The sequence below is a fragment of the Polypterus senegalus genome, chromosome 9 (assembly GCF_016835505.1).
Source record: "Polypterus senegalus isolate Bchr_013 chromosome 9, ASM1683550v1, whole genome shotgun sequence".
Classification (NCBI taxonomy): domain Eukaryota; kingdom Metazoa; phylum Chordata; class Cladistia; order Polypteriformes; family Polypteridae; genus Polypterus; species Polypterus senegalus.
In genome coordinates this window covers 47172926-47198911 of record NC_053162.1, presented here as the reverse complement: position 1 = coordinate 47198911, position 25986 = coordinate 47172926, and the positions used below count along the sequence as shown (strand labels likewise).

The following is a 25986-nucleotide window of genomic DNA, read 5'->3' as shown; positions in this document are numbered from 1 at the left end:
TTTTTATCTGATGCTGCTGGGTAATGTTGTGACTTGCTGAAACCTTGTAATGCAATAAATGAGATTGAAAATAGGATAAATTGATGGAAAGAAAAAACAGTGGAGAAAAACCAGTGTAAATGAGGTGAAGGTACGTGTAGGGCAAGGGATGCCAAATATTTTAAAATGTATTTCGGTACCTGTCTTTGACACATGCAGTAGCTATATAGTGCAAAATGGTAAAAAAGCAAAGGGCAAGGAACCACACACATAAAATAATAAAATTATGTCATAATATAAACAAACCAGTAACGGTGGACTGCACGATAGTTTTCATACTCTTTCTCTGTACATTTAGCATTTGTTTGCTCAGAGGTTGATGCACATGCTGCCTCCTGAGCAGCTCTTCTTTTCTCCACCCTAGCGGCCCGCTTGTTCTCTTTTTCATCGGCATCTGTTCACGTTAAATTGATTAAGTCAGTGTTTGTGTTGCAATTACTTAGTATGTTTTTTTTAATTATTCACTTAAGCAGGCACTTAAGTGTTGTTTAATCTGCCTCAAAAATGATTTAAGATATGAAGAGGTAGAGCAAGTGACGGGAAAGGTGGTAGGGATGAGAAAGGTGCCAGTACGCATACTCCGCACGACCGCCCTGCTGCTGAGAGTTGATTCTACAATAAAATACAATAAAGAGAGTAATAAAAATCATCACCCCGAAAGCAGACAGTAGATGTCACTTAGTATATGTGTACCAAATTTCAGTTCAATAGGTCAAATGGTTTGAGAGCTACAGGTGATTTAAAATCCTGGACAGACGACGGACAGCCACGGTAGCGTATTATATGTAAAGATATTCTCTCTGTGCCATTGATTGTATTATAACTGAAAAAAGTGGAAAAGGACATATGTGACATTACATTATACAGTCTGAGGCGGGAGGAAAAAAGAGCCTTAGTAGAACCTCTCAGCATACCTAGGTAGAATTAGCAGGTACCTAAAGGTGCTCCATGACAACATATCAGTTTGTGAATAGTGTTTAATTTGCCATTTCTTTTTTTAATAGAATATTAAAACTAGTGACATACTGGAGGATTATTCTTATCTGAGTACCAGGCAAATTTTCATGGATAGCTGCCAGTGACATCTTAACCGTATAACCTATGTTTTACCCACTTCCAAGACATCTTCTAAGCCACAGTATGTTCAGCGCTATAGCCCCATTGCTTCTTCTCTGTTTAATGAAAATGGGGCATTTCCAAAATTTTGAATTAGATGATGTGTTACAGACAGAACTGCATTGTGGTAATGCGCCTACCAGGCATTACCACTTTAAAGAGAAAAAGTCCTAAGGATAGGGTAAAGTCGACATTTACAAAACAAAAGTTAATGTACCTGTTTAAATCGTTGAAGTGCAAGGAGCACTTTCGCGATCACTTTAACTTTGTCTTTGGCAGGTTCAAGCAGCGGGGTGACGGCTAAGAGTCGGACGCACCTCCAGGTCAAGCCTACTGGAGGACGCTGCATGTACCCTGTCATAAAAGCAAGCGTCTCTTTAGCCCTGCCTTTAGCAAAGGAAAAGGTGCTAAGTGTTTAGTTTAGTTAGTGCATGCATTAACATAGGGATCCTCAAGAATATCAGCTTTCCCGAGGAGAGCGCGTCGGGATGCACACAAGACTGTGCATGTGCAACCGCTAGCCCTATTTAATAAATGCTTTGCAAGAAGAGGACCAGTACAGAAGGCACCTGTGTCAGTCGCAATTGGTGAAAGGGAGCAAAGTGTCACAGGAAAATGTATTCCTCGACTATAAGAGGCACTTCCTGCCTTTTGGGATTTGTCTTTAGACTCAGTGGTGTGTGTAGCAAATTTGTTTAGTATACTAAACAGCAACTTGTACCTATATTTGTAAATATTTTTTCATAGATATCTATTAGTCCTAGTATATTATTGGTGGAGGTATCTTATAGTTTGGGCTTGTGGTGCACTTTTTGTTTTTCTTGTATATACACTCTTTTTTTGTTCCTTGTAAATATTTTTTGTGGATTCTTTGGTTTTCATTTTGTGTAGTTTCTTCCTGCTTTTTTTCTATAGGAAGACTACAATTTTATGTATATACATTCTTATCTTTATTTTTCATTTTGGGACTGGAAAATTTACTGTATATAATTTTGCTCACCATTTATTTTTGCGTGTAGGTGCACCTGTAAATAAAATCCTTTTTTGTTTTGGAAATAATATCTTTTGTGTCTGTGTTTCCATGTCTGACTTCTTACAAGTCTGATCCAAGTCAATCCCAAACTACAAGATCCCCACTGAGTAGTCTGGTGCCAACCTTGCCATTACATGGGGGGTCACATGCATGGATTTATAAAGCTCTATGATGTTTTACAATGTCATGTGAGATGGGTTGATCAGTTAACCTAGAAAAGCAAAATGGAGATTCCACCTAATATAAAGGACTAAGAACCCTACCCACAATGATCTTAAGAGTTTTTGGTTTTCTCTCCTCCATTGCCAAATGGCCGTATCTGAATTTTTATTTTTAGGACTTCATATTGGCATTATTTTGTTATCGGTATCCATTATTGTGATTATTTACAAATGGAAATATTGCTAGTTTTAGTACTACTGTTATTGTATTATTGTTTCAGATTTGTATATGTTGTAGAACATTGGCTTCCACACTCACTCATGGGGACCGACTGTGGATGCAGGTTTTTATTCCAACCAACTTATGTTTTTAATTGGACTCCAAGCCTATTTTAGTATGTTATTATTTCCCAGTTTCTGTGTTTTGGGGTTAATGTAGAAATTACAAAACCTTGATTGTTACATTTTTATTAAATGTACTAAACAGTATTATGTAGATAATGTAGATTTTTTATTTTTTACTGTTTTAACAGTATTTTCATCCTGATTATCCTGAAAGAAGTGGTGAGGCGGCCTTCTGCTGCTATGCACCTAAAATCTGGAATAGCCTGCCAATAGGAATTCGCCAGGCTGATACAGTGGAGCACTTTAAAACACTGCTGAAAACATATTACTTTAACATGGCCTTCTCCTAACTTTACTTTAACTTAATTTAACTTAATCCTTATACTCTGTATGTTCAATTTCCTCATAATAATTACTCATGGTGGCTCTAAAATCCGTACTGACCCTTACTCTCTCTTCTGTTTCTTTTTCCGGTTTCCTTGTGGTGGTGGCCTGTGCCACCTCCACCTACTCAGAGCTTCATGATACTCCAACAATGATGGATGGATTAAAAGGCAGAAGTCTACATGACCATCATCATCAAGCCCTTCCGTGAGAACCCTAAATCCAAAGTGGACTGTTTCATTTATGTTAGGTAGAATGCCCAGAGGGGACTGGGTGGTCTCATGGTCTGGAATTCCTACAGATTTTATTTTTTTCTCCAGCCCTCTGGAGTTTTTTTTGTTTTTTTCTGTCCCCCCTGGCCATTGGACCTTACTCTTATTCGATGTTAATTAATGTTGATTTATTTTGTTTTCTTATTGTGTCTTTTATTTTTCTATTCTTTATTATGAAAGCACTTTGAGCTACTGTTTGTATGAAAATGTGCTATATAAATAAATGTTGTTGTTGTTGTTATTATCATTTTGCTTTTCCAGATTCTCTGGTTTGCGGTGGGCTGGCGCCCGGCTCAGGGTTTGTTTCCTGCCTTGTGCCCTGTGTTGGCTGGGACTGGCTCCAGCAGACCCCCGTGACACTGTAGTTAGGATATGGCGGGTTGGATAATGGATGGATAGATAGATGCTCTGGTTATTCAATCCATCATTTACAGGTGTGATGTGGAAGTAGTTGCAGCCTTTCATCTTTCAGTGTTGTTTGCTCTGCTTGTTTTTAAATCTTATTATTAGGATACAATGAAGGGAACAGATGACATGGAAAAGGGGCAAAATAATAGGAAAAAACAGAGTTAAGAATTTAAAGCTATAGCAAAATATTTCTAAATGTTTAATAAATTAAAAAATCATAGGTTCCTGTGTTTTTCTAAATGCAGAAAACAAGAAGAGAAATAAGACCAGGTAAATAAATAAGATCAGTTATTATTAATGATTGTAAAACTGGTTGGAACAAAAACCTGCAACTGCAGTGGGTCCCCAGTACAGATATTGAAAAAGAAGAATAGATCTGTTGAAAAATAAATTGAATAGAAAATTGTATAATAGGTTGGACTACATTTAATGTAAAATCCTATATTTGTTATAAAGTTAATTTAGTAATTTTTGTGAAATAAATTATAGTAATACTAGTCAGCCAATTGCTTTCATCATTAATGGCCATCCATTACACAAGCCTGTTTCCAGCAGGCTTAGATCATGAATCTGCAACAGAGACTGCAGTGGCGGGTTGCACCTTATATTTGTCATCTTTATTTTAAAGGACACTAAGGGTTCACACCTTCTCTGCCCAAAACTCTCCAAATAGCACCAGGACAGTTAATTAGTGTCCATAGAAAGGACTTACTTGATTCAGAGAAGAGACTGCAGGCAAGATTTGTGAAAATGGTCTTTGAGCTTCCTAAGGGAAAAACACTTCATCTGAGGCAATAATGTGATCAATAAAGCAAGACAGTATCACAGTAGGATGTGACAGCTCTTGGCATGGCTGGTGCTAAGTACAGAATACTAGTAGCATGAATGAACAAGAATGGCATAATTAGACTGAATGTTTTGTAAAGTGACATTGCTGTGCAAAGGTTCATTTTGAAAGGTGCCAGGTAAATAAGGGTGCATCAAATGGAAACCTCTTTATTTCACATTTCATCTCTGAAAGAGAATGTGCTTCTATCTTGTTTCACTCTCCACTGATTTCTTTTGTTTTAGTTTCACCTTCATTTTCTAGAGGCTATAAACAGTCAAAAGCCTTCTATTCTAAGTGAAGCTGTACATCAATGGCAGGTCAGATCCTACAGATGCATTTACTGACCCAGGTAAAGTAAAACTACCCAGTGGACATGAACTTTTGTTCATTACATTCTTTTATGAGGTGATGTGTGCTTCCTCCAGACTTTTAGAAATGTTTTTACTGGTGACCATTCTTTTCATTCTTGTATAAACTTCCCTATTTGATCACATTTAGTGCCTGAAAGCTCATCTTTCATCTGTTGCATTTCAATTAACTATATCTATATAAATCCATTTTCCAAAACTTTTTCCCAAATCAAGAGTTGTTCTGAGCCCTAATTGATTCCAACAGTATTGGGTTCAAGGCAACAAACAACCCATGACATGGTGCCAGTGCAGCAGTGTAATCAGAATATAAGTTTAATGTCACTGTGCTCTGTAGAAAAATTATTTTATAAATCCACTCACATGTACAGGCCAGGCCAAAGTTAGCACACATGGGCTTTCAGCATTTAGAATTGCTGGGTCAAGCATAGGACAAGATAGACAAAGACAGCTGGAGGAATGTATAGTTAGCCTAAAGACAGGTGTATAATATTTTGTCCTCTGTTAAAAGTCAGCACAAAATCTTCTTTCCTTGTTTGGAAATGGACTATTTGCCGACGTGGAGGCCTGCACTCGGAGGAACCAGTATAAAAGGCTTGGAAAGCAGCCAAATGCTTTGAAGCAGATGGACGGAAGGGTGATAACGTCATCTGTCCTAAAAATCCTTTCAGTACAGCGACGAAAATAACAAACTATACATAAAGAGTTGTCATGGCTTCCTCGTCTGTAATGCCGCGTAAATCATCATTAAAGAAAGCTGAGTTATTTTCTCTTATGTGATTTTTACCGCTGTATCACTATGGGAGGGATATTGCCTTTTTTACATTATATCTATATAGTTGCAGGTTACTTAAAATGCCGCAATTAGAAAAGAACTTATTTCAACTAGGGAGCTATCGCCCCCTACAGGAACAAGCAGCTAAGGCAAAAGCATTCACACACCCACACCCAAATTCATACCAAGCCAGTTAAATTCACCAAATGGTCTAGCATCTTTGTCTTTGGTAACAAGACTGGAATACCTGGAGAAAAAAAGCCTCTTGCAGACACAGGGAGAACATGGACTTTCCATATAAATACCAATTAATCCAGGATTCAAACCCAGTCTTTCAGAGCTGTGATTCAGCAGCACTAGGCACTGCAGCACCATCATCTCCCAGCTGTAGTATGTTTTCTAATTTTAATTTCCAGTATTGATCCTGATTCTACTACATTACCATCTCATGCTGTCAACTACCTCCCATGCCATGTAGTATCAGGTCACGTTTTTTTAGATCAGATTAGTTGAGGGCAATGGAAATGCAATCAATCAATTCTATTTTATATCAGTTCCATTTTAAAACCTGTTTTGACCATTTAAATGTAATTTGGATGCCACAGGTTTGACCTGAAGAAATGATGATATCAAATGTTTCTCCAGGCATACTAACCAGGGAGACTACATACAGAGTTCAGCTGGACTGTCTATAGCTCACAGTGAACTCCAGTGTGAAGTGTCTTTGGAAAACTAGATGACTACTGTAGACTGAGGTAACAATCATATTAGGAATTTGTGCCTTAATCTTTACTGTTTACTACAACATTAACATGGTAGCAAGTTAATCAATCCAGTAGTGAGACTGTTTCAGCTCTTAGTTAAACCCTTCCTAGCCCTAAACTCATGAGGGAGAAGCTCTGTCATTTAAGTTTCACTCTTGTCTCTTCTAGTTGCTTTCTAATCTTTCTTCTGTTTGTTCTCATTTTCTTCCCACCTTGGATATGTGCAAAATGCTAACATTTTTAAAGCATTACTGGGACATATTAATTGGAATTTGGGGACTTGAGCTAAAGGGCATGAAGGGAATGATATTCAGGAATGTTATTTAATATGTTTAAATATGTGTTATAATCAGGTTTCCTTAAACATTTTTGTTGGTTGTTTTTTATGTGTTTTGCATCCCTTTTAGGGTTTTTCATATCGCAGAATTTGATTTTGATCTTTTTGTTTCTGTTTTGAAAGTTATTTATTTTCACACCTTATTATTATGCCATTTTGTTGACTGATTGTTTACAGCTGCTAAAATGTTGTTATGCGGGGATGACTGGAAGTATGCAATGTGTGACATCACCATTACAGCAGTAAAAAAAAATCAGCATTGTAGCTGCTGGTGAGTAAGGTAGGATCAAGCACGGGTCAAATGTGTGCCGAAAGAAACCTCTTCATTTTAAAAACTTTAGTGAAAATTCAAAGCAAACAGTCCACAGAAGAATAAAGAAAAAAAGTTGTTACTCATCTATACTAATAAAAGGCAAAGCCCTCACTCACTGACTCATCACTAATTCTCCAACTTCCCGTGTAGGTAGAAGGCTGAAATTTGGCAGGCTCAATCCTTACAGCTTACTTACAAAAGTTGGGCTGGTTTCATTTTGAAATTCTACGCGTAATGGTCATAACTGGAAGCTATTTTTCTGCATATGCTGTAATGGAGTTGAGGTCGAAAGCCGTAGGGGGCGGAGTTTCGTGTGACATCATCACACCTCCCATGTAATCACGTGAACTGACTGTCAACGCACTACGTAGAAAACCAGGAAGAGCTCCAAAACGCGCTGAAGAAAACATGCATTATATAATTGAGAAGGCAGTGAAACAATAAGAAGCGAGCGAGTGACATACAGTATACCCATATTCATGAGTGCTGCTACTTCGGAAACAAAGCACGGTGTAAACCTGAAGTTTAAATTAAGTTCATAGACACGCTGCCGCTGGCGTTTGACATGCCCACGAGTAATGCGGGATACAAGTTTAATGAGAAGACGCAGGATATAAACGAGAGTTTTGATCACTTTGTAACTAAGTTAAAATTGCAGGTGAACGGCTGTATTTATGCAAATTCCGAGAGACTGTGTTTGTGGGGGATTGACAGTTAAGGCGGGTGGGGAAGTCACGTCATCATCTCCCCTCCCATTCACCTCATTTCGCTCTGAGCTGAGCTCCGCAGCCAACGCAGTCTTACAGAAGTGACTTTGTGACGCTGCTACCAAATACTCACAAAAAAATCCACAAGTTAATACACACGCTGTCTCTAGAGTTTCTCCACACTGAATCCTCCAGGCACTACTTACAAAAGGTTACATTGACAATCGCACAGCTGAGAAGCTTCGATGCATGTGCTCCATAACGCATTAAAAAAATAATGCATTTAATCACAGTTTCAATTCCAACCAAAGGGGAACTTCTGTCAATGCATGATTTGCACAGAGACACAGGAGGTCGTAGAAACAAGAAGGATTTTTATTCAAACACTGCAACACATGCGCTTAAACGTGCTCCATGACAAGTCAGAGATGACAGTTCCGCTAGGAGCAGAGAGAGAGAGAGATAAAAGCAAGCAAACAATCAACTTTCAACTGACAGGCGCTGCACAAGGCTTTTAAGTTAGCGGAGTATAGCGCGAGATTTGCATTACGCGTTATAGCGCAAGTGAGAAAGTAATAGTGATGTGTCGTTCGCGAACGAGCCGGCTCTAAGTGCAGATGCTTTCAAGTGAACGAGAGGAGCCGATGTCCGTCGAGCAGAGCCGAAGCTTCGGCCGCTCCACATCGGACTAGGATCATACCATTATGTGAAAGAAGGAAGGGGGGCAGACGCTCCGAAGACAGCGAGTGTTGGTACAGGCCAGGTACACAGAGCAACACTGTCGCTGCGACAGACGAGGAGCCAGATTTAAATGCAAGCGCATCGTGAAGAAAAAAAGAAGAGTAAAGAAATGAGTGAAAGCCGAAAAAGCAGCAGCATCTGGCTGCATTTCAGTGATATTGGAGACTGCAAAGCAAAGTGCAGAATATGAAAATATCCGTTAGAGCAGGGTCAACAACAAACCTGCACAGACATATAAGATCCACCCACCCATCCGTGCAACTGGAAGAGACCGTGCCCAACCAAAGGGGAACTTCTGTCAATGCATGATTTCATGGTACACCGATTACATTGATCAGCGCTTCCCAAAACCTCAGTATATAAAGACGGCGTTGGAATATTTCGGAATATATAATGTAAGCGCTGGAATATATAAAGTCAAATCTTAAATATATAAAGTCAGCGTCGGAATATATTGTCACGCTTGGGTCACAGATTTGCACAGGGACACAGGAGGTCGTAGAAACGAAGGATTTTTATTCAAACACTGCAACACATGCGTTTAAACGTGCTCCATGACAAGTCAGAGATGACAGTTCCGCTAGGAGCAGAGAGAGAGAGATAAAAGCAAGCAATCAATTTTCAACTGACAGGCGCCGCACAAGGCTTTTAAGTTAGCGGAGTATCGCGCGAGGTTTGCATTACGCGTTATAGCGCAAGTCAGAAAGTAAAGAGCAATGTGAGGGTAGTCTGTGTTTCAGGGGTTCTGGTTTGCCGAGGGGCGTCTGTATCTTCTTGGGGTGCGATCAGCCCACCAGCTCACACCCTCCCCCTCAGCTTTATTCACATTCCCGTGAATCAAGCGACTCTCTGTACCAGGTTCATTTAGTCGTGATAATACGTCTGCGTTGACGTGTTCAGAACCTGGTCGATGTTTTACTGTGAAACGGTAAGGTTGTAAGCCCAGAAACCATCTCATGAGGCGAGTTTGTATCTTTCTGTCGGTATAACCATTGAAGTGGACCATGATCAGTTACCAAAGTGAAGTTTCATCCCCACAAGTAATAGCGAAGCCCTCCACCTCACAATATAAAGTAAGTGCTGGAATATATAAACACAAAACTTCAATATATAAAGTCATCGTCGGAATATACAAAGTCAGTGCTGGAATATCCATCCATTTCCCAACCTGTTGAATCCGATCACAGGGTCACGGGATCTGCTGGAGCCAATCCCAGCCAACACTGGGCACAAGGCAGGAACCAATCCTGGGCAGGGCACATGCATCATTTTCAAAACATTAACCGAACAGTGTTTTTTTAATTTATTTTTCTGAATACGTTTTTGTTAACTTACTTCAGTTCAGAGTCGTTTCAATCAATATATTTTGACTTTTACTTTATATAATCAGGAATGACTTTATAAATTCCGACGCTGACTTTATATATTCAGGTTTTCACTTTATATATTATATTCCAGCAATGACTTTATATATTCAACTTTTGACTTTATATATTCAGAAACAAGTTTGGCTTTATATATACTGACACTGACTTTATATATTCAAGTTTTGACTTTATATATTCGGCAATGACTGTATATATTCAAGTTTTCACTTTATATATTCTGACGCCGACTTTATATATTCAGAAAATCAATATATTTGCCTGTTTCGCACCCCATAGTATATGTGTGTGTGTATATATGTACACATGTATGTATATATATGCCAGCAACGCTCATGACAATGACAAAACAATTTCGTTGTCAATCATGTTACGTTATTATTAAAATGTTTCCTTTTCTTTTACTTCTCGCTGCCAAGCGGTATTTTGCTATATATATATATATATATATATATATATATATATATATATAGATAGATAGATAGATAGATAGATAGATAGATAGATAGATAGATAGATAGATATGACAACAACACTCATATCAATGACAAAACAATTACATTAACAATCATGTTACGTTATTTTAAAAATTTTTCCTTTTCTTTTTCATAACTTCTTTTACACACTACTTCTCGCTGCGAAGCGCTGGTATTCTGCTAGTGTAGAATAAAAGGCAAAAAATATTGGGAAAAAATTCTCTTTTCTTGTCAAGCTTCAGGCATTTCTATACTTAAAGATGTTTTACTTCACCTTCAGTACACTCTAAATGTACGGCACTGCACATTCAATAGAGCTAGTTGCGTTACATACTATTGGGCACGTTTATGGCATGATTTAAAACCGTGTACCCTCCATGCCTTACACTCGGCAAGGCAGGTCACTAACTGAGACTATTCTATAGTCAGAGGGACAAGAAATAGTTAGAATATACCAATTCAATTCAGCTTGTGGGGTAATAAGAATCTCCTATACACTATGCACTAATATATAAGAAAACATTAAATATAACTTAAATAACTAGCAAATGGCTCTTGCCAGTATCATACACTTCCTGATTGCAAAAGTGGATAAAAAAAACTTCTTCTGAAATCATTTGAGAATTAACACTCTTATTTTCAAACTTTTCCCTTTTGACTCATGACTGTGATTTGATTTAGTATTGCAACTTTCGTATTGACATTTGGATTTATTGATTTCCTTTTAGAGAATGTTGTCCCTTTTATTTACTATGTAAGATCTTTTTCATTTTATGAATAAACATTGATTATAAAACAAAAGTGTTATGAAAGTATTACAATATAATACAATACAATTTATTTTTTCTATAGCCAAAAATCACACAAGAAGTGCCACAATGGCCTTTAACAGGCCCTGCCTCTTGGCAGCCCCCCAGCCTTGACTCTCTAAGAAGACAAGGAAAAACTCCCAAAAAACCCTTGTAATACACCTACTGTATACCTGCACAAGTCATCAAAGTCGCTTATTCCAATTCATGATTACAATGAGTCAAGGCCAGTCATGGCAGCAATGGTCATATGGTGGGAAACACATAACTGAAACAAACAATGGTTCAGCATATTTGATTAATTAAGGGTAACAGTAACAATTACCTGTCAGATTCTTTTGAACAGTTCACCATAAAATTTACTTTTTTTATTTTGTTTGTGTTTTACTGTTGTTATATAACAGGTGGGTTACTCTTCTAGCTAAACAAGACAATTCTAGTACATTTTTACATACAACTTTTATTTAATTCAGTATGTGTGCACTTTTATTGGCTAATAAATTTTTAATTTACATTTAAATATATTAATTCAGGGACGGTTGCGGTTGGCTGGCGCCCTGCCCAGGGTTTGTTTCCTGCCTTGCGCCCTGTGTTGGCTGGGATTGGCTCCAGCAGACCCCTGTGACCCTGTAGTTAGGATATTGCTGGTGAAATAATGGATGGATGGATTCAGGGAAGGCTAAGTTTCCCCTAATCTCTATTCCAAGCTGTTCATGATAACTATGAACACTGCTAGTCCACAAGAAGATCACATTGTCTAAACAAACATAATCCAGGTCCCATGCAGTAATCTCTCCCACACAACTAAATGGCAGTTCCTCAAGAATGAATCACCTACTCTGTAATTCATACAGAGCTGATTTTAACAAGAATTGTGTCCTTATAAGGAAGAAGTAATAATGTTTAATGCCATTTCACATGTTTAGTGTCCAGGATGATTTAAGTAACTGCAAAGAGAAGATGTTGTTAGTGAATTACCTGTGCCTAATTTATGTATTGCAACACGTTCTATTTAGTAGCAGCGAGTGAAAAAAAGACTCCTTCGTGGCTGTAACACAGACGATTCCGATCAGTTAACTACCCACAGCATCACAGTCGTAACTTGTTTATTGTCACTTCAGCCTCTGTTTCAGAGTCCCACTAACCATACTGCAGTTTTTGTCAATGATTTTTCCACAAGATTTCATGAATAGGGATCAACTGAACATCAGGTAAGCTAGTTTATGTTTTCAATGGTACTGACAGGAAACTAGTAGTATGGGGTTATTACAAAGAAAACCAGCAGAATAGGTATGGTCAAAGTAAGTAAGGGGTCAAAACAGTAAGGTATACCATGCAGAGTCAAGGTCAGAATGAGAATCAAAACTCAAAGTCACAAAATCACAGGCAAGAGTTGAAATAAAAAAAGAAACTAAGTAGAGAGAATAATTATTTCAACATTGAATGACAAAAGGTTTTTATGGAATTTGTAATTTGGGTTGGGAAAAGATCTTATGAACGACATTTTAAACCCATTGTGTCTTTAACTTCTGAAGGAGCAAATATAACAACACAGGAGCTGTCCTAATGATAAGAAAACAAAATAACGGATTCGCAAATAACCAAGATGGCAGCAAAAACAGTACAAAATAAACTACAAAAATTCATAACAACAAAAGAAGATTCAGAATCTAGTGTAATAGAATGAGTGCTTAAATTCATACATTAAGGCAAAAAAACTCATTCGTAAAATCAGTTCAATAAAATGAAGTTTCTCATGGTGCCAGTGAGTGTTACTCTATACACTAATATGGATGGCATGCAGAGACTGTCATCCTGGCTGGGACTGAACAGGCTGAACAGGGAATTTTACCTGGCTGGGAGCCAAGTATAATGGAAGGACCAGGAAGACAATTTATTTGGGACATTTTCTTCCCCAATATGTCAGTGGCAGCCTCCTTGGATTAGGATTGCCTGCAGGACATGGAGGAACCTGTAGTCTTTTTCCCTCTTGGGTTCTGTGAGGGCCACCAGGGAAACTGAATGGATTAACAATCTCTATTTTTATGTGACTTGTGATCCAAGATAAATCGGACCACTCTTTCTTCATCCAGGTAAGCTGGACTCAGGTGGAAAGAGGACAGAAAGAATAAAAGAATAAAATAATTGTATTGTGTTTAGTTTATGTCACTCTGGAAGCCTTTGTATAAAGTAATTTGTGAAAATAAACTTTTTATTCATATTGGGACTTGTATCTGTGAGGTTGTAACTTGGGTGTGGGATGCTGGGGGTCACAACATGTAACAATAATACTAACAGCTACTACTACCTCTACTTCTTACATCCCCAGGCAATCTTTATAAATAACAACTTGAACTTAAATAACTGCATTAGTTCAATGAAGGTAAAAAAAGAGCAACACACATACATAACAAACAATTAATAAAACTCTTTTTAAATAATTTTCCAACATTCTTAGGATAAATAAATTTGTGAAATATTAGGGAAATGTTTCTTAATGGATTCTTTCTGGCACTGCGCAAAACAAAATATATAGAGTCTTGTTGCTAAGAATGAAAAAAAGGGAAAAATGATTGAGAATAGGGGATAACATGGAGAGGAAACCTTAACCAAAGCCAAAGTCAAAGCCAGAAATCTGTCCTATAGTTTGCCAGTGACAGAATGCTAATCAAAGAATTGTAGAAAGAAGACAAAGCAAAGAATCAGGAATCAGGGAATTTAAATGACAATATCTAAACATACATGCACAAAGATTGTCTTTTTTTGGAGATATCCTCAAACTCTAATAATAACATGTCTGATGAGATTTTTTTTATATATTTGCGTCAATTACATTAATTGCACGATTTCCAAACACATGCTCAATAGCAACTAGCATCGTATTCTATCAATGCCAATACATTGTGACAACTGTAAAAAATAAAATGATTGCAGAAACATTACAATTATTTCATTAATAACTGAAAATAACAATATTAACAAAAAAGCACAAAATGTGATGTAGCATTTCAGAAAATACAAAATGAGAACAACTATGAACAACAAGAATTTGAAATAAGTACTCAGAAATTTTTTAAAATGCAAAATCATAACACTATTATCATACATGTAGTTGCAGTTGTATTGTGTTATATTACAGCCAGGGTTTGTTCACTAGCTTAAGTGTATTTTCCTTTTTATTGCTGTTTTTGTTATTTTTGACTTATTTTTTATTGTCTTTATGTAATTTCTGTTAAATACACAATGCATAAATTCAAATTAATAAATAGTTTTAAGTATGCATATGATCCTTATACTCCATGGGTGAAACCTCAAGAGTCTAGGCCACCATGATGTCAGCTCTGAAGGAGCTTTATCTTCTCATGGAGGGGATGGATTCCATCGGAGCATCGTTGAGTGTTTCCAGAGTTTGGAATTGTTAGTATTGCCTTCTTTTGATCTTCTGGGTTTGCGGACTTTTTGTTCATGTTTTAGATTTTTAAACGTAAAATGGATTTTACATTGGGGCTTGTTTGTTCTTGGTTGCCTTTCTAGGCACACATTTTTTGCTTCTTTTCCATTTTTGTTTCTTTTATGAAGTTCAAATAAATTCCTGTTCTGTTATAAGTTATGCTTGTTGGAGTTGACTTATCAAGTTGGAGGTTGATAGTAATATTCTCGCTTGAATGTCATTTTACTGAATGTTCTGAATATAAAGTATATTTTGAACTTTTAAAAAGATAGGTCCCATTTTGGCCATGTGTATGCCAACACCTGTTTGTGGTAGCTGGGAGCTTGCTGCCTTGTGTAAGGACAACTCTAGGTAGGCTGGTAAAGATCCTGACCTGTTTGAAAGCCTTACTCCCTCTTCGCCATGTTTCTCTCACCCCATTATTAACATACTGAGGATCATATATGGGAGAGGGGGCTTTACTCTTCATCCTTGGGTCACTTCTAGTCAAGACCTAGAATCATTCCTGTGATCTGGGAGGTCTTTGGTTGATCGAGGGACCCTTGCCTGGAACTCTAGTCTAGAACTCTCTTTTGCTGCTTCTGGTGTACCTTCAATCCAAGCCTTAATTTGTATATAGAGGGTTAGTCCTTCAAGGCAGCTTTCCATTTAAGAAGAAAATATAACACTCTTCCAACCTGTTCTTGGTTTCATTTGGTCCTGGAAGGAAGCCTGCCGTCTATCTTCCTAAGGGAGCATTACACATTTCTATCCAGGTCACTACTCTCTCTGTCTTTCTTTCACTCTCTCTATCCCTTGGAAACTGTCTGCAGGGCTCTCTCCTTTTCTGTACCATCTGGGCACCGCCTCATAAGGTCAATACTTAGCATAAGTAAATGAAGAATGAATGACTAAAAGAGAAATACACATATTGCTAAACATTATGCTGTGGATTACTCCTGCATCCATACTTTGAGCACAGCCATTGTAAAAAATTGAGTTAAGGAGAGAATTTCAGCCAAAGCAGGAATTATTTCATTTTAATGAAAACTTGGAGACAATGCAACACCTCAGGAGAGAATTCTACTGCTACTATTCTTGGATTTTAAAAGAAATCGATGTTCTACCAGACAGATCCATCCTCCCCATTAAAATAAAGTAGAAAAATGATTTCTTGAATTGATCAGAAATGAGAATTTGGCTTATTGGGAAGCAGACTGTCAAAGTCAATTAAATAAAAAAAAACCTCCTGAAGTAATGACAGGAGTAGAACACAGCACCCTGCAGGTAAATTCTTTAAAACCTCTAGTTTATTCAAATAAGCGGTATCAGCAAAAACAGCAAGGAATTCTGGGACATAAAACAAGATTCACAACTACAGAGTCAGTGAGGAGAGTCCATTTCTGTAAGAACTGGAGACATATTATTAGGACTAAATGCAAATAACTTAGTTAAACTAAAGTCTTATTATACAATTAACAGGGATCTTCTAATGTAACAATCAGTTGCCTGAAAAATGATTTGTTGAAACTGATACTAATAGGAAAATACAAACACAAAACCTACAGACAATAGTAAATGCCATTCCACAATGGCTCACAAATAACCAATTTAAGAAAAATACCCCCTGACATTCATCAAATTAGTTTAGATAACTCTTAAAGTCAAACTATGTATCCCATAGCCATTGGATCAGTATTTTTATACTTGATTCACCTGGGCTATTTGAACCAAATAATACCCTAGGAAATCAGACAAAATGATCTATTAATAAATTTTCATACAGTACATCCACCAAAGGACAGTGTTAAAAAATATTTAAACATTAACATTCTGAATACCAAATGCAGAAACAAAAATGAATATTAACAAATTTACAAATGTGTTCAAAGGGTTAAATCACATTGTATGTAAGTAATAAATAATGTCATAATAACAATAAAAATATAAAGAAATATTAATAAAAACTATTTATGTGATCCAGACAATACACACAATTTAGTATTAAAAGGATTGTGTGGTCAGATCACCCACTGAACCAATAACAATTCAAATGCCTTTCAAAAGTATAACATACCATTTATTCTGTCATCAAAACATTTGCTTCTGTACCCGTGTCATGTTTGGCAGAAACTCTAGTAAGAAGAAAATGGTAAACAATTATTTTAAAAAAACTCACCACACAGCTCCTTAGTGTCAACATTACTGGAGAATCACCACAGGAGGCAAGCAAAGAGAAAGAAAGATCAGAAAAGACAGTGTTAATTAATCATACAGTGAAAAACAATAATAATGTAGAAGAAAAAGAACTGGTAAAATGGTGAAAACAGTTAATTACATTATTTATTGCTTGTTGTGAGACTGACTAGCTGTACTGCCAGTTTAAATATATTTTTCTCAGGGTTTCTCTGTAGACCCCCAAGTTCACCAATGCATAATTATTTAAAAGAGAAACTTTGTTCCCTAGGGGGTCCTGCAGGAGTACTTTTAGTCATCCAAAAGGTTCACTTCATACACGAAGCTAGATGATTCTTATGACAAAGTGTTTATTTGCAATCAGAGTCGGTAAATTTGCTAGTTTGATTGGCAAGTGTCTGTCCTGTTGTCATTGAAATTAAAGCAGACAAAACAGCTCAAATAGTCTATTACTGTGGTTCCATTATGTGTGCCCAAAACATTTTATTCTCAAATAAATCAAGACCGTTCCGTTCAATTGTATGTAAAATCCAAATACCAAAAAACTTATTTTTCCAGGAAGCACAATTCTGAAAAAACAGATGACCATCAGTTCAAAAAGATTAATTCATGGCATCTGGTGACCTTTGCATTCAGACACCTGCATGTCTAATTATATTAACTGAGAGATACATACAGACTGCGGTGGGCTGGCACCCTGCCTGGGGTTTGTTTCCTGCCTTGTGCCCTGTGTTGGCTGGGAATGGCTCCAGCAGACCCCCGTGACGCTGTAGTTAGGATATAGTGGGTTGGATAATGGATGGATGGATGGATTGATACACACAGAGGTACTGATGGATGAAGGTTCCTTACAAAGCATAAGTATGTTCCATACTTTTATTGATGCTAAAACCAATGTCACATTATGTGCCCTCTAGTCATAAGGTATTTCTGACTTGCCGACTGGTGCTGCTGATCTTGTTTCCAGACCGAGGTTGCTGATCGTTTAATTGGACAATGACAGTTTTTACAATTGATAAGCACTGGACATGTCAAATTCAACAACTATGTGCCACCTTTCCAGCACAGTTGTGCTTGTCTGTGTTTCTCACAACCAAAAGCATGCTGCCTGAAGGAGCCAGTGCAGTGTGAGGGGTTAACAGGTACACATTCTTGGCTTTTAATTTTGTTTTTCTGTCATGATATGTAAAATATCAGACAGACAAGCTTCTCTTCTGTTTGTGAGGTCCTTATTCCTCATCGCTGCATTGTAGGCATTGTACTACCAGATGGGCGTTAATTGGTTATCAGCTGTCATGAGCGCAGAGCCAGTCCCTACAACTAAAGACAAAATCAAAAGGGTTTATATTTTTTAAATTATTTTTTGAGTTGTTTTATTATTGCCTCCTGCTCCCAAATTATTGTTGTTATTCCAGAAGTTAGAACATAATGTCCATTTGTAGTTAGCAGACTTATTTGGACATAATCATCACAGTGGTTAGCAAGTTGTCTTTATGTCACAGTGTATAAGTTTCAAAATTTATCAGCATTTTAAAAGAAGGATCACTGTATCTTGGAATATGTGCAGTTATAGCTTTCCTCAATGCAAAAAAAACACAAAACCAGCAGCTTGTACAAATTAATGGCTATTATTTGCTGATCACATTGAATATTTAAAAAAATACAAAACCAGCAGGATGAACACAAGAAGAAATATGAAAGTTCAAGTGGAAAGTATGACACATTTTCCTTCTCTGAAGGACAATACTTTAGTTTTAGTTTGTTGGTCCCTTTGGGGCTTTTTGGGGTTTTGGGACACATAACAAGTGCCCCTATTAATGATGTGTCCTAATATATAAATATGAGAGTGTGTTTGTGTGTGTGCTTATCCAATATGCAAATCCATATGGTTGAGTGAAGTAAATTAAAATTATTGTTCTGTCTCCACCATATTTTGCACAGATTCCCAAATTCTAGAAGGTATGTTTCATGCCAAAATGTAGTTGATACCCCCAACCCAAGGCACTTATATTGGTCATAAAAGTGGTGTGGCCAAAGCCTATGATGACAGCTGCTGTCACTTTCAACATTGCCCTTCAGAAAGTAATTTTCTTTCATTTTATGCAGTGAGTAAATGCAATGCTATAGGTAAAGGTACCCTTCTCAAAGATGACCAATGAAAATAAGCAAGGCATTAGAGGAGAGATTTTCTTAAAAGAGAGAGAGTCCCAACACAAGTAACATTTACTCCTGTTCCCTGCTATCCCATTCTAGGTTATCCACTTTGACTTTATCTACTTCTTTTTAATACATGTGTATTTTGATGCATTACTTCTAGACAGTGTCTGAAGGGTCTTATTTAATGTAACCATATTTGTTAACCTATTTGAAAAACACCAAACAGAAAAATGTAAGTATCAAACTAAAAATAATATTTTGGTAATTTAAAACAATATACATATCTTAATAAACATTTGCTCTTATCTTGATAGAATTATGTAGCAAATAGACAAACACAGATGCACAGAGACTAATCAGACTTGGAGCTTCAAAGACTTGGGGTTTGGTGCAGCTGAGCACTCACAGGAGGGATCTCCGGCCTCCTTTGTGCTGAGCACGCCATGGTTTTCTGATCTGCTGTCCACATCAGAAACTCTCTGACCTTTTTAGCTTTATAGTGTTGCATAGTGTAATTAACACAACTTGTGCCCTACACACCTTTCACAGACTCTGTATAAACAGAGAGATTTACTGTGGCAGACATTTGGACTGTAGAACAACCACATTCTTCAGCTTCTTTAAATTTAGAAGAACGGAGTATACAGTACATTGACTGAACAGACACAAAAGCTTCAGGTTCACTTACCTTGTCAGGTGGCCTGGAGACATCTACAGAAGATAGACTTAGAGACAGTCTATTTCAGAAAAAACCTCTACCAATCTTTGATAATAACTAGGAAGTGCTGATATTTTAATCTTACTATGCTAATGGAAATCCTAATGGAAAATTAGTTGTGTGTGCACCACATTGGGTTATAACTTTGAAAAACACTCTTCTAAGTAGTATGGAAACAGATTATTGCCTAACAGATCACCCATTCTTCAGTTTTCAGAAGGGTGCAATGCAAGTGAGAAGCTAAGCAGAGTGCCTGAAGAAAAACCCAGGCATTATTGATTAATATAACAGAGAAAAGACCACATTAATGACTGAATTTAGACTGCATAGTACTGAGAGAAAACACAGTATATCTGGAGACAAATCCATCCCAGACATGAGGGAATATGCCCAATCCAAACAGGTACTGAGCAGGCAGAGACACTGGAACTGCGAGACACCAGCTCCCATGCTTCCTGGATTTCTTAAAGTCACTTCTAATAGGTTGGCAGGGCAATACCTTCATCAACACAGTTAGATTTTACCCTAACTAAATACTTTCATTTCTTCTTTATCTTCAATGTTTTTCATCTTTTCTTTCCTTTAGTCTCCAATTACAGTATGTAATTAAGTGTCCATTTCATTATTTATCTGAATAGGTTCGGCTCAATTCATCTTTGAAAATATGGTTTATTTTACAATGTAAGGTTCTAAACTGAAGAAGGAAATGAGTTCCTGGAGCCTATCAGAGTACGATACACCATTTAGGCCACGGGATGCGCCCAGTTACTCTTCACCACAGTGCTTTTTGTAAAGCTTTTAGAATACAATTGATAATAAATCTCCAAGTGCTGTCTAAATGTTATATTTCAGAGTGTGAAAATATGTTAGCAAATACCCAAACGCAATACATTTGAGGCTACCCATAAATTTATGCAAAGAAAAATACATAATAGGATTCTGTTTAACCATCAAAATGTAGGAGGATCTTTAATATAACATTTAAAAAAGACACATCTGTGTTTGAAAGGAGACTTGAAAGAAAACTGTCAAATTTGGCTCAAATGACTGAGCAGCTGCACCCTTCAGACTCCGACAAAAGCCCACTGATACAGCATATGATGCCAGGCATGTGCCTGTGGACTCTGACAGTGTGAAAAGACACCAAGCAGGCACATGGACTTGAAGTAGGGATCTGAAGAGGAAATTTTAATGTCATGCAGTGACTACTACATCAGCAGTAATGACACCCAGCAAAGTGCACAAAGCATGCAAGACTTGAATCACTTTAGATATAACCAAAGTAGTAAGGCAAAAAAGTTTGGTATCACTGGACTTCTGGAAACAATGTTTGATCAGGTGCAGAATTCCTCTTAGGAGTTAGGTGCCTGGAATGAGTTCTAATTCCATGGAAGTGCACAATCAAGCACAAACATTAGGCAAATTTAAATTCTTCATTTCAGCTAACACATGCATCTTCAGGGTGTGGAATGAAAATTGGAATATCCAGAGAAATATGGACATAGAAAAAATTTACACACTTCTCACTGATTGTGACATGGCTCACAGAGCTGTAAGCCAGTGTTGTGATGTGCAAAATCTGCAATTGTGTGTGTATATTTCCATTATATTTAGCTCAAGCCAAACAAGATGAACTTAAATACAAGATACTTGCATGGGCAGTTTAACATCTGTTTTCCTGAATTGTACCAGTATCAATCACAGTAACATCTACTTGAACTGAGCATGAATTCAGGAGATACCTCAAGATGTATTGATGATTTTATCATCTCTTAAGAGATGGGCACCAGGACTAAATTGCTTTACAGAAGACATGCAGATGCTTCAAGTTCTATCCGATTACTTTACAACCTGCAAACAGAAGGAGATTCTAGTTTACAGCTTGAGGCAGGAGATTCTTAATACATCAAAAACTTCACTCTTTGGGAAAATGGATGTACACAAACAGATTAAAGAGTCTGAGCAAATTCATCAATAATATTGACAGCCAGCCAATCAGGTGTATGTAACAATCACGTGTTGCAAAACCCAGGTGGAATTTTAAAATACATATGATGGACTAAACAACGTGACAACAGAGGACAAACGTCAGAAGATGGCGAGAGCGACAGAATAATGTCAGGAGAGGGCACCAGCAATGTGCAACTATTTTCATTTGATCATCAGCTAAAGCGTCTCATGAACAACTTTGATTGCTAGATCAATGCCGCCCAGGGACATTCACCTTCGACATCTTTTTTTCGTAAGCCTTTTTCTAAAGACTATATATATGTCCAAACTTTGCTATCCACATTTTCTTTTATGCATTTCTCTACTGGTATTATTGCTATTTATTAAATACCACATTTCTTTTAACTTTTTATACTTTGTCTTCATATCTAGAGTGATTGATGTAATAAGGTAAATTTCTTAGAGCACCTGTAGCAGTGAAGAAATGCCATATCATCCAAGCTGCAAGGTTTATCGAGCTCAGGATGTAGAGCTCTGTCCAATAATGAACAGGGTGTTAAAGTAAAACATTCACTGGTGGATAAATGGCCAATAGCCAGGGATGTTGAGCCTTTGTATGTCTGAATATATTCTTGGAGACGAAATTTTATATTTAGGTCTAGATATATCTAAGATATTGTACATTCTCCTGCCTATGATAAGTAAGTCTCTTGGAGTACTAGGGAAAGTGGACTGTGCATGTGTTATTCAAACCATACTTGTGTGGGTTAAAGTGCTAGGGAATAGCGTGCATGTTATGTGTATTTGTGTACGTCTTTCATACGGTACTTTTTTGATTAGGATCTGTGTGTATGCTGTGGACCACCATGGGGCGGACCACTGCCCAAACCTGACACAGACAGACTTGGGACACACATTTTTATTTTTTTCCTTTTTCCCCTTGGGAAACGATTTCCTTAGTTTCCCACAGGTACAGCACAGTCAGAGCACAAGTTAAAAGCACTAAACCAAAAACTGTCTTTTCCTTTACTCCTCTGGGTAAGCTTCGTCCTCTTCCACCTGTATCTGGCTCCCAGAGTAGTGGCTGCTGGCTCCTTCTATAAGGCAACCAGAAGTGCTCCAGGTGCTCATTGACCTAATTCTGCAGCACTTCCGGGTATGGCAGAAGTGTTTCAATTAAGGGCTCAGCAGCAGCTACATCACCCCCTGGTGGTGCCCATGGCAACCCAACATGGATGCACCAATGTCCAGCTCCCATGGAGTCCTGCGAGAGTCCAAGGCACTGCTGCAACCCAGGGGGCTGCCACCTAGCACTCCTAGGGGGGTTAATGCTCTGGATACGCTCCCTCCCTAGTCCTTTCAGTGTAGAGGCATACCTGCCATGCAACCCAGGCCATATGCCATAATGCGTATATCTATGTATATGTGTGTTAATCTTAAGGTGCACCCTCAGCCCCAAAGAAGGCACTCGAAATCTCAAGACAGGCAGCAGATTCAGGCTCAATTCAGATGACTTGAGTAATTCGCAAGTACAGCGATCTTGTATCTATTACAATTCTTACCACAAAATATCCCCTCTTCACTCAATTTCCCATCATCTGTTTTACAGAGTTTCTAATAATTATGACCTCGTTCAGCAACTTTTCTCATAACAATTACCAGGTGTTGCAGACATTCTCATAACAATATCCTGCCGGCATAGACTTTCTCATAACTCTTTACCCTTCACTATCTGTATCTTCATTAAAATCCCTTTGGCTCAAAGGACATATTGCCTCCTGGAGGTGAGCATCACCTAGTCACTCCTCCTTCATCCTGAGCTGTTAAAGATTGAGGGACTTTAGTTAATTAGTTCTCACCACTACTTTGGACTCAGTAGAACCCACCTGTGAAAACTGGAACGCTTAATTAATAATTCAATTAATGTTTACTTGTTGCATTAACATCTCTTAAGGCTGACGTAATAGACAGCTGTGCCAGTTAGGCGGCAGCATACAGCTTCACTGATAAGGGCTAAGCTGCAGACAGCTTGGCGTGGTGCCGCTTGACTACTTGAAGTAACAGTACAGGCCTTTAACAATTAATTTTTACATAATTTAAAACTGATTTATTTTCTGTAACTTTATTATTATTCTTAAAGAGACACAGACATATAAATATATTATAATAAAAAATATTATTATAATATATATTATAATAAAAAAATCTTAGGTTGAGATGTGATCTTCTCGGAAGTGAAACGAGCAGGGGACAAAAGCCTCTAGTGTGTGTATATACAGTATATATATATATATATATATATATATATATATATATATATATGCACTAATATGAAAGCTTGTCTATAGTGTTTAAGCCATAATTAAGCCTTGACTGCTCAGAGAAACTTGTTTAATCAATGTCAGGCAGAAGACCCAGCACCTGCATTCCTAAAACAAAAGCTCACCTCCTTTAAAGAACACAGAGTCCTTGATTCACAGAAATTTAAAACAAAGCAAGTAAAAGTGCAGGCAGTCCACTCTTCTATGTTAAAAATAATTGTGGCCTTTCTTAATTAACTCCTTCATGGTCTAAGACTAACTGTAACCCTTACTATTTTAACGTACACCAGGATATAATGCTTATTTTCATATATGCTCATGATTCTCTTTGAACATATGCAAATTGTCAACTTTAAGAACACTTTTATATAAGGGTGAGTAGAGAGAAATATCACAATAATACAGACAAAAACATTAACAGCTGTACATCCCAAGAAAAACACTATAAACAATAAATCTGAAGTGTTTGGTGAGCAATAACTACCAGTGTAAGTGGAATGTATGGCCCTAATATAAAGAATCAAGAATAACACTTGACCTGGGAATGAAGGAAGAAGACAGCACAGACACCACTTTTGTCTACTTCTGTTATCATATCTCAGTGTATATATATCATCCATCTATTCATCAATCATGAATTGACCTATTTATCTTTAGGTTCACAAAGGAACTATTCCAGTGTAGTATTGGATTGGTACTAGAATTTTGACTTAGTTATTAATATCAGCTTTCAGATGCCATTACCAGTACCAAAGCAAATAATGGATAACTCCTCATCCACCACCTCTCCTATCTCATAGCTGCTTTGTTTTCCCAGTCCACAAACATGCATACCTCCCTGTTTTCCCTCTTGGAGTTTTTTAAATAAATGTGTAAGTTCAAAGAGGCTTCAATTTGAGCTAGATGTAATTTGAAGAATCAAGCAGCAGGATGGGGATTACCCTTGGAGCTCCTCAAACTCTGAAGGTTCTTGAACACTGCCATTTACTTTCAGTACTTGTGTTAACAAAATGCTGCACTGTAACATTTAAAAAATTGGGGTTTTCTGTACTTTTTCAATACTGGTATACCATTCTACTCTATTACAGTAACACCAAATGCAATGCAAGAACTGGCAATGACCCAGAGTCACTATTCAGAAACAAAAATAACAATGTCATATTACTATTATTGTATACTGTACTTGTCAGACCACATTACCCAAGGCAGCTTACAATATTAGGGTACAACACAATTGTTTACATACATTTTTCAAAATTGGCAAATAGGCAGCTGCCAAACCTGTAAGTGTTTCTTAAAGGCATTGAATAATTTCATGCAGTGACACAGTTTCCATTAAATATTGAATAAATTACTCAAATATATCAATTAAAATAAATAAATAAATAAAATTCATTTAAGATGGAAGCCAGGGAGCACATCTTCACACAAAGGGTCAAGAGAATGTGGAGCAAACTACCAAGTCATGTAATTGAAGCACAAAACTGGGGAACTTTTACAAACTACCTGGGTGAGATATTGAGACAGCTTAGCTATTAGCTAATCAGTTTACCTGAATGGACTCCTCTTATTTGTCAAACTCCTTACATTTGTAGGAATATTTATGGCCTTTTCTCCAAACTGAAAATGCTCCTTCTTGTGCTAAAGCTGTTCAGCACTTTTAGTGTCATAGCATAAGCTTGTCCAGTGTTTTCATGTGAATTGAAACAATTATAATTGGGATCTCTCTGCTTGGGTGGTAGCCCCCACACATGTCATCCCCACTGGCCTTCCAGGATGTGATCTCAGAAAATGGGAAGCTAGTCAATCCAACTGAGGGCTAACTTTGCTCAAGTGACTAATTGGGCTTGGGTGAGGTTGTCTCTTCTTTGTAGTGACTCATTCCATTTGAGTTCTGATATAGTTACACCTTGTACAATATCAACTTCTGTAATGAGGTACTTCGCTTGCCA

At 37.4% G+C, this 25986-nt stretch overlaps 1 protein-coding gene across 2 annotated transcripts in view; it reads right to left on the bottom strand.

Annotated features, from left to right (window-relative positions):
- The window catches only part of necab2 (N-terminal EF-hand calcium binding protein 2), a 428558-nt gene that overhangs the window by 249831 nt on the left and 152741 nt on the right, over positions 1–25986 (bottom strand). For both annotated transcript variants that reach the window (XM_039763074.1, XM_039763073.1), the window contains exon 4: positions 16872–16897. In XM_039763074.1, the coding sequence (XP_039619008.1) occupies positions 16872–16897 (26 nt within the window). The remainder of the gene's footprint in view (positions 1–16871; positions 16898–25986) is intronic.